This window comes from Anopheles marshallii, chromosome 2 (assembly GCF_943734725.1).
Source record: "Anopheles marshallii chromosome 2, idAnoMarsDA_429_01, whole genome shotgun sequence".
In the NCBI taxonomy this organism is placed as follows: domain Eukaryota; kingdom Metazoa; phylum Arthropoda; class Insecta; order Diptera; family Culicidae; genus Anopheles; species Anopheles marshallii.
In genome coordinates, this window is record NC_071326.1 from 30,006,465 (window position 1) to 30,019,059 (window position 12,595).

General features: G+C 45.6%; 3 protein-coding genes across 3 annotated transcripts; 1 reads left to right on the forward strand and 2 right to left on the reverse strand.

Moving 5' to 3' along the window:
• Positions 1–603: 603 nt before the first annotated feature.
• Positions 604–5,262, reverse strand: LOC128717832 (zonadhesin-like). The gene is made up of 2 exons (XM_053811505.1): positions 849–5,262; positions 604–755 (listed from the first exon to the last, which is right to left on the reverse strand). The coding sequence occupies exons 1-2, from the start codon at positions 5,260–5,262 to the stop codon at positions 604–606; spliced, it is 4,566 nt and encodes a 1,521-aa protein (XP_053667480.1).
• Positions 5,263–7,816: 2,554 nt separating this feature from the next.
• On the forward strand, positions 7,817–8,985 carry LOC128717833 (uncharacterized). The gene is made up of 2 exons (XM_053811506.1): positions 7,817–8,702; positions 8,768–8,985. The coding sequence occupies exons 1-2, from the start codon at positions 7,817–7,819 to the stop codon at positions 8,983–8,985; spliced, it is 1,104 nt and encodes a 367-aa protein (XP_053667481.1).
• Positions 8,986–9,325: 340 nt separating this feature from the next.
• Positions 9,326–10,795, reverse strand: LOC128709081 (uncharacterized). Its single transcript, XM_053804065.1, has one exon. It carries the CDS (start codon positions 10,793–10,795, stop codon positions 9,326–9,328), a length of 1,470 nt encoding a protein of 489 aa, XP_053660040.1.
• Between the last annotated feature and the right edge of the window lie 1,800 nt (positions 10,796–12,595).

Sequence of the window (12,595 nt, forward strand, 5' to 3'; positions counted from 1 at the left end):
CTACGGTGAAAACTAACTGCGATCGCTACGGTAGGACACTCTCGTGAGTTACCTTACGCATACGATCGACACATAAACCACACTTTCTGCTAGCGAAAATCGGAGAATAATACAACGCCAATTAGCACAACACAGCCACGACGAGATTCTCGGCGGTATCGCCATCGCAACCGGGGCACTGACCGCTATCTGCCGAAATCGAAACGCAAGCGCTCGACTGGAACACGTCTGCTCTCGACGGAGGCTGGAGGCAGAATGATTGCCTGGACGTTCTTATTGCATAAAAAAACTGAACGCTATAACTACAGTGAACAGGAAATTCCACACAAAACACAAAGATATTGTTTTGGCAGACTATATGTGTTTTATTTAAATTGATAGTGAGTTAAACGGGAATCAACAAAAAGTCTGTTAGATTTTTATGATCATGATTATTGATTACTTGCACTTTTATAAACCGTCGCGTTCACATTCCGTTTGGATTATATTTAAGTTTGTTAGATTTTTGTGATCATCATTATTGACTACATAAACGTTGAAGAACTGTCGCGATCACACTTCATTTAGCGATAAAAGTTAACGAAGCCTAAGCTGGATAGTGTGCTATCCTTCGATCTTTAAATATTCACACAACTCAGTTGATTTTGTTGTCTCGCAGAAGCTCCCAAGTTTGATGGTGGTGCAGTCGCCGCACTCTTCGTATGTGAAACATATTTTCGAGCAAGAGTAGCTCTGATCTGCACAACCGCTGCAGTCTGCTGATCCTAGTGGAATAAAAGAAATTACATGAAGTCATACATACGTTAAGTCACACACATATGTTAAGTCACATTGTACTTCGCACGTACCTTCATTTTCTTCTTCAGCTTCATCATCTGTATCATCATCATTTTCATCTTCTTCTTCATCGTAGCCGTCCAATCCTTCGTCTTCTGGTACTTGTGGAGCCATTACAATAAACGTTTTGTTAAATGATATGTGCTGATCTACAACCAATTGGATGACCGAGCTTTCACTCTCGCAATAGCTGGATGCAATGTCGCGATATTGGTTCTGCTTGCACGTCCAACTTGCACCAACGCTCGTACACACGCGAGGGCCGTTCACGGTGCAACGCTTCTCGCGAATTTTCTTCGAATCATTTGACTGTAAAGCTTTGACCATCACGCTAGGAATGCTAGGAGATACATAGGAATTACTCGGAGACGAACTGTCGTAGGACGCACCTCCATAGCGCTCACCACCATATGACGCACCGTCATAGGACGAACTGTCGTAGGGGGAACTACTGTAGGTGGAGTAGGTGGGATACTCCTCATAACTGCTGACGAACTTTTCTTCGGTGATATAATCGTCAAAATTATTACTACTTTTACTATTATATCTCACATCGTCATACGAAGTGACTACGTTCGAAGCGATGGACGTGCCGGAATCGACTGGGACGTATGATGGTATGGAATGAATTGTCTCAGTTACTATCGTTGGTGCACTACTCACTACGCTGCCGCTAATGGTACTGATCGATGGTGCACTTGAAACTATGTTATTGCTATACACGCTGTTGCTGCTAGATATTGATGCTGAAGAAGTGGTCGTACATGTTGGTTGTGCGTAGGTCATACGCACACACATGCCTCCCTGAAGAGTATACCCTTGTGAGCAATAGGCGCTAGATGTAGTCATCTTGGTCACGCACATACCATCCCTCAGTACGGCGTTACCTCGGCATTGGGCCCTTATTCTCGTCACTTTCGTACAGCGACCGTCTTCATGCCGGAAATCATTTGTGCATTCTGGTCGACCAATCACACAGATATTGTTTTGCAGACTTCCTCCCAACGGACAGCTCGGTTGCGTAGTTTCACGCCGTACACACTGATCTCGACGCATCTCGTACTCTGGGGGACAATTCGGACCCGACGAGACACAATTTCCGTCCTGCAAAAATCCATGAGCGCACGTTAGATGAGCGACACGTCGCTTTACGCAAAAGTTGCCGCGAAGCTGGTAGCCAGGATCACAAGTTGCACTACGCACGCAGCGCCCATTGGTCAGCATTGTACCGGGAGGACACTCTGGTAGTTTGTAGCTAACACGGACGCATTCCTCGCCAACCATTCTGGAGCCAGGTTCGCAAAACGGACTTTCGCCGATGCAGAGATTACCGCGTAGAGTGCTTCCATATGCGCAGGAAATCGTACGGCGGACTTCACGCTCACATTCCTTTCCCTTCAGTGTATAGCCGACCGGGCAGATCAAGCGTTGCGAGATGCACCGATCGTTCACCACTTGGAAATCGGACGGACAATTGATCGGTTGTCGGTCCAACTTTGTGCACTGGCCTCCTGAGAACGTGTAACCATATTCGCACTGTGGTGGTCGGGCTAATATGCACAGATTGTCACGTATGCGTGTTTCAGGCGGACATATCGGCCGTCGGTATTCCGTTTTAACGCAACGACCTCCGACGTAATCGTAACCGTGCTCACAGACAGGACTGCCAATTACGCACAAACCACGTACAAGCCGTGACGATGGTGGACACGAAAGAGTACGCTGTTCCACGCGCACGCATGTGTTACCCTCCAGCTGGAATCCGGCTGAACAGCTTGTTTGTGCGATACACTCTCCATCGATCAGCACAAATCCATCTCGACAATTAATAACCGTATGTTCTTCGCGTCGACACAAATCCTTGTGCATGTAGTAGTCAGATGGGCAGGTTGGAATGGTGACACAGTAACCTTGTTTCATGATGCTTCCAATAGCACAGGTGGCGGCCTTTTCATGCACGGTCACACATGTTCCATCCTCATTCCGATAGCCTGATGGGCAATTTGGTCGCATGTAGACACAGAGGTCCCCTACCTGCTGGAAACCTTCCCGACAGGAGGCAGACTGTGTCTGTAGACGCACGCATCGATCACCTTGCAGAATACTGCCCGCAGCACAAGTCATCGTGTGATAAGCGATACACTGACCGGATTCCATGGTATAGCCGTACGGACAATCCAGCTGTGTGACGGAACGCCGTGTACATACACCATTGTTCATGTTGAATCCTGCGGGGCAGGAAGCTGCTTGCGTCGACTGAATCGTCGGTACCCTTTGTGTGGCACATCCAGTTGCACAAGGAAACCCGCAAACACCGGTTGTGCAAGGATTTACACAGCCACCATACATGCAGGGACTTGGAGCAGGTGCCGGAGCTGCAGGTGCCATTGTACCGTGACACTGTCCGCCGTAGTAACTGTAACCTGCTGGACAGGATGGATAGGATATTTCCTGAATTTCACAAACACCATTCCTGGCAATACTTCCGTCACGACATTGAGCCGCAATGCTCGTTTGACACCGGTCCCGATGCATGGTAGAACCTGGAGGGCAAACTTTGGGCGTAGTCATCTGCATCACACACTGGCTGCCCTGCAGCGTGTAGCCCTCCATGCAGATCATGTCACGCGAAATACACTGTTCGCCCTCTAGTACTGTACCACTCGGACAAGACATCGCCGTCTTGGTCGTGCTTACACACATGGAATCGACCTTTCTGTAGTTGTAACCATACTCGCACTGTGGTTGCGCCAGACATCGACCTCGGACATATGAAAACCCAACTTCACACGTTGGTGACATCTGCTCTTCCCGCACACATTCTCCACCGCGCGATACCGCTCCCGGTGGACAATCGTCGACGTGCATAACACACTTACCGTTGCGGAACTGAGCTCCTGCCGGACAGCGCGGTTGCTCTCGGATCTGTTGTACACAAATACCGTCACGCAGTACGAATCCAGTATCGCATCTCGGTTCAGCCACAACGCACTGTTCATTGCGTTGAGTACTGCCGGGTGGACAGGTGTGTCGGCCAACCAGTTCCCGTACGCACTCACCATTCCTTAGCGTGAATCCCGCCTCACACCTCACTGATGATGAAATACACTCGCCACCTAACAGGCGCATCTCACGGGGACAGGTCGCGGGTTGTTGGTTGTACCGGACACACTGCATGTACTCGAGCTTGAAGTCACGCGGACAAATCTCCCGCTCTAATTCGCAGACATCGCCCACTAGACGTGCTCCGTTCGGGCAGGAGACGGGTCTTCGTTCTTGATTCACACAAACACCGCCACCGCGATCAGTGAAGCCCGAAGGACAGCTTATTTCTTGCACAATGCACACACCGCCTTGGGGTCTCGTCCCAGGTGGACAAAGTGGAGCAGTACGGTGCTCCAGCATACATTGGCCGCCGGAAGCTCGGTACTCTGGTGGGCACTCCGGGTTTTCCATGACACACTTACCCTCGGAAAAGGAACCGGCCCCACAGTTGACCGGGACTTGCTCACGTAGAATACATATGCCATTTTCCTTTTGATAATCTGATGGACACTCAGGCCCTGTGTTGTAGTGACATACGTCTCCCACTGGCCTAAATCCCGGTGGACATGTTGTTTGGATGGCCGTATTCTTGATGCACTGTCCATACCCATCGCTCACGAATGGATAGCGACACTCGGCGGATACCACACAAACACCGTCCTGCAGCATGCCACGCTCGCAGCGCGCCTCTTGGGTGGTGTGCTGAACGCAATCCTCGTAACTCAGATCATACCCGGCCGGACAGGTAAGCTGTTCGACGTGGCTACTCTCTTGGGTGCGTGTTTCGATCGGCTTCGATGCTAGCTTTATGCACTGGTTGCCCACCTGTATGTAACCTACCTCACAAGTACATGTTACTATTGGTGGTGGCGGTGGTGGGGGCGGTGGTGGGGGCAGTGGTGGTGGAACTTGTACCTTTCCACACATTTGCGTAGCACATGAGGCTTGCAGCTGACATTGTCCATTGACAAGGTTGTATCCTTGCTGACAAGCAGCCTGACCGACACAGGTGTTCCCGACCAGATTAAAGCCTGGTCCACAGTAGCTTAAAGACTGCAAGCATTGCCCATTACGATATATGCTTCCAGCGGGACAAGTAACGGAAGGCCTCGAAGTCGAAATCCCACCGCCTACTGGTAAGAGATCCTGGATTCCACCACCGACTGGCAAATTTTTAGGAGTGCTTAGTACATAAGGACTAAAGCTGTTATAAGCTAGTTGACGATTTGGTCGTTTTAAAATGCCATTTCTTACAATTGTTACATTCCCATCAGTTACATTAGCAGCAGTAACATTCCCATCAGTTTCATTTTCACCAGCAGGAATTCGTGATATTGTTTCATTCCTGGATACACTAACGACGAACGCGACGTGCAACATCCACACCAACAGTAGGCCGCGAAATAGATACTGTAGAAAGAAAACCCAGAATAGTACATAAGCTATTAGCATAGAGAAGCACCGGAGGACTTCTTCAGCAGATCACTATAGAGAGGATGTAAAGTAGGAAAATTAACTAATGTGCGAACGTTTCCTAAGTTTCATAATAAAACCGCGAATGCTTGAAACTCCTTACATGCCGTAAAATGGATATCAACTAGTGTTGTGCTTAATGAATCTTTTGCGAAGAGTCATTCATATGAATCTTTAACCAGAAGTCATTCAAATCAGGAGTCGACTCCCTAAGGACTCATGAACCCACAGAGATTCATGAATCCTCAGAGATTCAAAATCTCAAACTCAAACCTTTGAGGATTCATAAATCTCTGAGGATTCATGAATCTTGGAGGATTCATGAATCTTTGAAGATTCATGAATCTCTGAGGATTCATGAATCTTTGAGGGTTCATGAATCTCGAGGATTCATGAATCTCGAGCATTCCTGGATCTTTGGAATAGAGATTTAGATTTATTCATTCATTTCAATCTGAATCTGAATTACCCAACACTAATATCAACGCCTGTTCAGGATTCGAATTCATTAATACAGTTGCGCCATGGAGGTGTCAGCGTCGACACCTTAAAAAGAAAATATTGGTATGGTTTCAAATTCAGAATTACTAGTTTGGTTCAAAAGCAAACGTCAAATGAGAGAATTTCATGTAATGTATCGCTATCAAAGCACCACCATGGTCAGTGGGTAGACCATGGCAATTGAATAAAAAAACCAGAGATAGAGAAATAAAGCAAAGAATTAGAGACTGAGTTTTTTGGAATTCTACATCCTTTAAGTACCAAGTGTTTGAAACTCCTTGAAGTGGAGTCCTTGACGGGTAGCGACTTACAGACGCTCATACACGCTCCCCGGTGTACTTGAATATCTTTGCTAGTGTTTTTGGTTCCTCCTTTCTCTCTCCAGCGGTTTAGTTAGTTCGGCGTGTCCAACAACCACTCTCGTATCTCTTTCTGTCCTTCCTTCTTACCAGGACGGTCAGTTCGGCGTGTCCAACGGCCAACCTTATTCCCTCTCTTTCCAGGTCGGTCAGTTCGGCGTCTCCAACGACCGCTCCTCTTACCCCTCCTATCCTCTACCAACACCAAAACTCTCACCGGACTAGGCCGTACCCTACAACGCCCTACATCATTCATGTAAGTTAGCACACACTTCATCTTTTTCGTCGATGATTTAAAGTCTCACATATAGATGGCGCTGAGCGCAACTTGAAGACACCAAGAGGTAAAATCTATCGATCATAATTCATGGAGAACTGCTCTCAATCACACAATCTTTATGTTCCTTCGGGTTCTAATGTACTGCATTGTATCATTTACACGAACTACTTGATATAGTTGAACATCCACAATGATACTAAGATACTCCTTCCCAAGTCCCATTCCTTCGTCCCACTATTTGGTGTATCTTAATTTGCCTCTATGAAAATGTCACAACTTCCACGGGATGGATTTCATCAGTGCCGCACACCCGTTAAAGCCTTCCACACGTTCAAACCCACCTGTCTTACAGCTGTTTCCATCGCGAACACTCTTAATCACACCGTAAATCCCAACGAGTGTTACGGCGTTCACCATATAACAACTTGATTAACACTGACCCCCAAAAGAGTTTTGGTATGATTTAAATACTCTTTGCTTCTACTGACTATCATTACTCTGAGGTCAAAACGCACTTTTAAAGAAGAAGCGTTCAATAAGTGGAACGAATGGTATAGTTATTTTTGTCTTGTACTTCTGGTGTACAGCAGAGTTACGTAAAATGAAAATGTCTCGTGGAGGAACGCACAAACGCGTAATACTTTGATGAATCTTATCAACGAGTTATTTCAAAACGTCTGACTTGGTCGTTCTTTCGAGAATAAAATATTCCGTGAAGTAGCATTGTTCAATGGCAAGTTTCGTTACTACAGGGTTTTTCAATACACATCTTTGGCCATCGTCTTTGGGGTAACTGCCGTTCAAGTGATCCATGATCGAATATTATTGATGCGATCATTTTTCATACCGGATGATTGAAGGACGTTGCCACGAGGATTCAAGCCACATAGTCCGGCCAGAGAAGATGTGCGTGTGTTAGTTATTGTGTATGAATCTGCCTACACAGTTTGTGTATTTATTTGTTTGTAAAATAAAATAAAAAGAGATAGGATAGATCGAATGCAAGGTACTGATTCGCGCATACGAAAATGATATTGTGAACCATGTACATATGTTAAAAATGCCGAGAATGTTTCTATCAATGAATGTTCTTTTGGCCTTTTGTTTGTGTGCTTTCTGATCAGTATGCTAGCAAATCTATTTCGAATCGGGTTAAAATGATCCCTGCAATTTTGTTCCTAATCATTTTAGGAATGTTAAGGTTAACACCGAAAGGTTATCATGACTCGATGGATGTTGGAGTTCTTGAACGCTAGTGGTATTCATCGGTTTAGTCAAAATTCAGAGCTCGTGCTGAAGGTACTCGTGCTGACGTTTTGAAATGTATCACGAAATTTGGATTATCACCGTGGTGCTTTTCGTACAACAGAGCCATTCTGTTGATATCGCACCCCAAAGTGTATCGATTCCGAGAGTTTGTCTAAACGGTGTGAAAAATGAATTGGGCAATTGTGTTTGCAAACCCGGTTTCGGTGAGTACAGAGGCAACTGTTTTCAAACTACCGCACCTTCGACCTGCCCGTTGAGTTCTAACTTATGGAATGGAGTTTGTAAACCAACATATCTACCGAGAGAGGAAGTCATTCCGGCGATGCAAAAGTACGTTGTTGTACCTCCATTGCGAGTGCAGCTCGATCCGGTCTACACGGAGCAGGCAGTTCCAGACGATGAAGATGGTGAAGACGATAACGTGTACACGCCATCGATTCAGGATCAGTATTTCAACGTAAGCTACCATAAAATCGTTAACAACGGCAATGTTATTAAGAACGAAACGACTCATCACACGAAAAACGTGAACAATTTCATAGTTCACATAACTCGCAAAAAAGGGAACGGCATAAGAACGGTTGTGATAAGAAATAATGAAACAACCGTACATGAAGAAGAACCTAGCAAGAATCAAACCGCCATAAAAGATGATGACGGAAGCGAAGAATTCCTAGAAGGAGCCACTACAACCGAAGCGCCCATCGCGAATCGGTCATGTTGTACGATCGTTTCGCCAAGAGTTTGCCGAAAGCAGTCGGACGAGTGGGTTTGCTTCCACAGGAAGCAGTACGTATGCAGCAAGGTTTGCACTGCTAAAACCATGTATTTAAAGCCCAAAAAACCATATTATCAAGATCCTTGGCTGATTATGCCACCGATGTTGAACCCCTTCGCACAATTAGATCTCTGCCAGTTCGGCGAGTGTCCACAACCAGGTAGGCTGACGTACGTCAAAGCTACGCCCAGTGCATAAAACGATGTCATACGATGATAATTTCAGATTGTTCCGGTTGCCTTCAAGGAAGGCGTCGATGTCATCCGACGTGCTACACGTACGACTGCATGCGGGATAATAGCTGCCAATTTATCGATCTGGAGGAGATCTGCAAGAATAAAACGGAAGGGATATGTGGTTTGCTGGGAAATAAAACCGCCGCAGTGCCAACACCCCAAAACCAAAAAAAGAAAACAAACTCAATTAAGGAGGGTGATGCTTAATGAGTGAACGAATAGCTCGCTAATAATCGACTACTTACAAAGTTTACACAATAAAATAATTGAACTCACCGATTTTATATCTACACTTTAATTCCTTTATGAGTGCTTTTCTTTATGTATTCAACTTATTTACCGGCACAATAAACTCAAGTGGTCCAAGTGATCTCTACCGTTTCCGGCACTTTTTGATTTTATTTACCCTGGTAGCTGGATAGTTAGGCCTGCGTACGGGGGATTGGTCTGGATGGGATATTGTAGCGGTCCTGGATCCCTTTCGATTGTCTACATTCTACTTCGGAAACACAATATACAATCTGCCTAGTGTTAGTGAGTGCGCTGTTCAAAAGTTTTCCTCATCATCATATTCCTCTCCGAAAAATAAATCATTATTTGTCACACCATCTCCTGAGTTGAAGCTGCCATCCGTTTCATCATCGGTTATTAACGTTACCGTGGTGGTGGTACTGGTAGTAGGCTTTTTCTCCTCCCATTTTTCCTTGTAGCGAGGGTGGGAAGCTGGAGCGGCCATGTACGGATTATCGATACCTAGCGTACAATTTTTTATCGTAACGGTCGTACCGTCCCTAACTACGGCACACTTGGCCGTCGGTACACCCCAATCATCTGATACCTCGTTCGACACGCGGAAATCGTCCGGATCGCTGTAGATCATGTTCGACGGATCGAGCGCAGGATCAAACGACGGCATACCCACATTTCCCCAGGCAGGATCGATCTGATCATGTCCGTAGCAGCCGGGTGCGCAATTTTCGTAGCTGTTGGCACAGTCACCGGTAACGAAACAAGGTGCCTGATGGTAGTAGAATGGACGCAGGACTGGCCCGCGTCTGTACCTTGGACCTACGTCGAATGCGTCATCATAACACCCGCGGCAGTGATCATGAATTCTCGAATGCCCGTTAAACGCTTCATAGCCCACACCATAGTGGTCGTAGCACCCAGCACATACAACACTCATGTTGGCCAGCTTTCCGCATACCACGTACGGCCAATCGTCAATGTACACACAGGTAGGCTTTTCCGGCTGGGGTACATACGCGATCTTCTCCTCACAGTCGCCCGTAGTTTTGTTGCACCGCTTCCGCTTCTGTATGTGAATAATCTTAGAGGTGCACTGAGGGCCACAGGTTTGGGATTTCTGATGCTTGCAGCGAATTCCATGCGATGACGAATGACAGGATTTGGGTCGCACAGCCGTACAGCAGGGTTCGTTTTTGGAGCCAGTTCGGTTCGGTTCGGCGACATCGTCCGGTATGCCATCGGTAAGATTCGTATACACATGTATATTATTCACGTTAGTGTTGTTAAGCGTGGTTGGCATATGTATGTGATTGGTGTTGTTCACTATGTTGGTGAGGCGAATGACTGTCGTGACATTGACGGGCACACGATAGTGTACACTGTTTTCGTAGTCTTCCGTTTCATCGTCGATCTGACTCGTATCAGGAGCAACGATGACTGTGCGATCCAGCTCCTTGAGCATGGGTTTCCGGGTTGGTTTAACTACCGTCGGTCCAGCTGGCATTGATCCAACTGGTTTCACAGGCACTAGTATTTCGAACGGCTGTGCCGTTTGTATTACAGGTTCGATAATATGCGGTAGACAAGGCTGTGCTTGTCTTTTCTGTCGATGCGCTTTTGCCTCTTCGATACAATCCCGATATGCTTCATATTCGGTTTGTTCACACACAGTGTCTTCCACGCCCGGCAGTTCACAAGGTGTGGGGGCACCATCCAGGCTACTGCCAATAAGACAGATTGCCACCGTCATTAGTACTACAAAATTCATCTGCATCGTAGAAAAAAAAAGAAAAATCATAACAGGTAAATAAACTGGTGCTACTCTGGAGAATGATTCAAACTTTCGTTTTGTTGATATTTTTTTCTCAATGCTCAATTTCAACTGATTTTCCAGGACATATGACCTCAGTAGCAGGTCCGTAAAATAATAGGCAAAGTGGCATGCATCTTCGAAGCGACGTGAGGAAGCCCAGTGAAGTATACCAAGTATCGTAAGCTTAATTTGCTAATTAATCCGACAAGTTAACAAGTTCACATGGCCTAAAATTGCTAATGCCCAGGATTTTCAGACGGCATTGAAATTATTAATTGTTGTTCCATCGTACATATAACTCGCCACAAGCGCTTAAAAGGTAGTGCGATCAATAAAAGCAAATTCTTCCGAAACAATCCGCAGCAGAACTCCATAATAATAATAGAGAGTCAAACCTGTTGGGACCGCCGAGTTAAACACACCGGATCTTTTGGATCACTTTAGGGCACTTTTCCTAGGAGGCAGGATGTCTGTAGTGGAACCGTTGCAATACCTCGGCAAGGAAGAAGAACAAGAAGAACCGATAATTCATCGCATTAATCATTTGGCCAATTTTGATCAATCATTTCTAGGAACAACCATTACCGGTATCCAATACATCAAGTTCTATGACACACGCATCTACAAATCGGGCACAAGTGACACCTTACTGATACCACAAACGATGCTGTTGCATATTTTCTTATCTCAGTAAGAATTTGGCAACTTTTTATTTCGTCACACCAAATGACGATAGCTGAACTTCTAGCCGTGAATCATACTTTCTCCTTCTTAACAAGACACATCCTTTGTTGGTGGGCAATTTATATCTGACACCATTGCGCAAGAATGCTGCTTGAAATGATGCTACTGAACCAAGTAATGCCTACTTGTTGTGTGTTGTACTGACCTCTGAGAACAGTGCAAACAGTTAACAGAACCCAGTATGAACCTACGAGATGATGCACGTCTGAAAAAGTACTGAAAGCCTCAAGCTAGACCACATCGTATGTGGCAAAATCGCATGCTCGCCTTTGTTATCGCTTGCAGCGGACTTGATATTGGAAGATACCATTTCTTTATCTTGTACACCAACCGACACATAGCCCCATGCAGGTTTTTAGAAATTCTTGTCATTAGGTTCAGTGCGTAAGTGGCGTATAAAACTTATCGATGGAAAGAGATTTTCCTCACTATTAGTTGTTACAGACTGCAAGACAAAATCGAAATCAACAAATCTGAAGGCTTTTATGGGTATTACACCGCGCGCCGTTAATCACGTTACGGAAATTGTCGTTATTCGACATTCTTAGTACCTTGAGTTTTGGTATTAAGTATTTGGGTTGGTGAGCTACGATAAGGGCAGTGCGTTAGATTATGTTTGATCCTTTTATCAGTTATTTTTATATGTTACGATAACGCTTAGCTGGCATGTTACAAATACTCATTCCATTTTCCATAATTTGGAATTGCATCAGTGTATCACCTTCACATGTGTCCTTTTAAACGATTATGGATTATCTAATTGGCACCTGGTACCGGACCTGGTGCCTTGAGAATACTTGATTTGAAAGTTGGTTGCTACTCTGTTGTTTCAGGTGTTTTGTTTTGTTGGGGAATAACTGCGCTGAAATTCCCTTTAGTGTCTCCCGTTGTCAGCTTGTTTTGTTTTTCAATAATACAAAGAAGTTTGGTTATCAGGTCGGGAATTTGGTGTTTTATTAAAGGCGACGGTCCCACGCGATAGGACCGGTGCAAATCCCATCTGTCCGGATA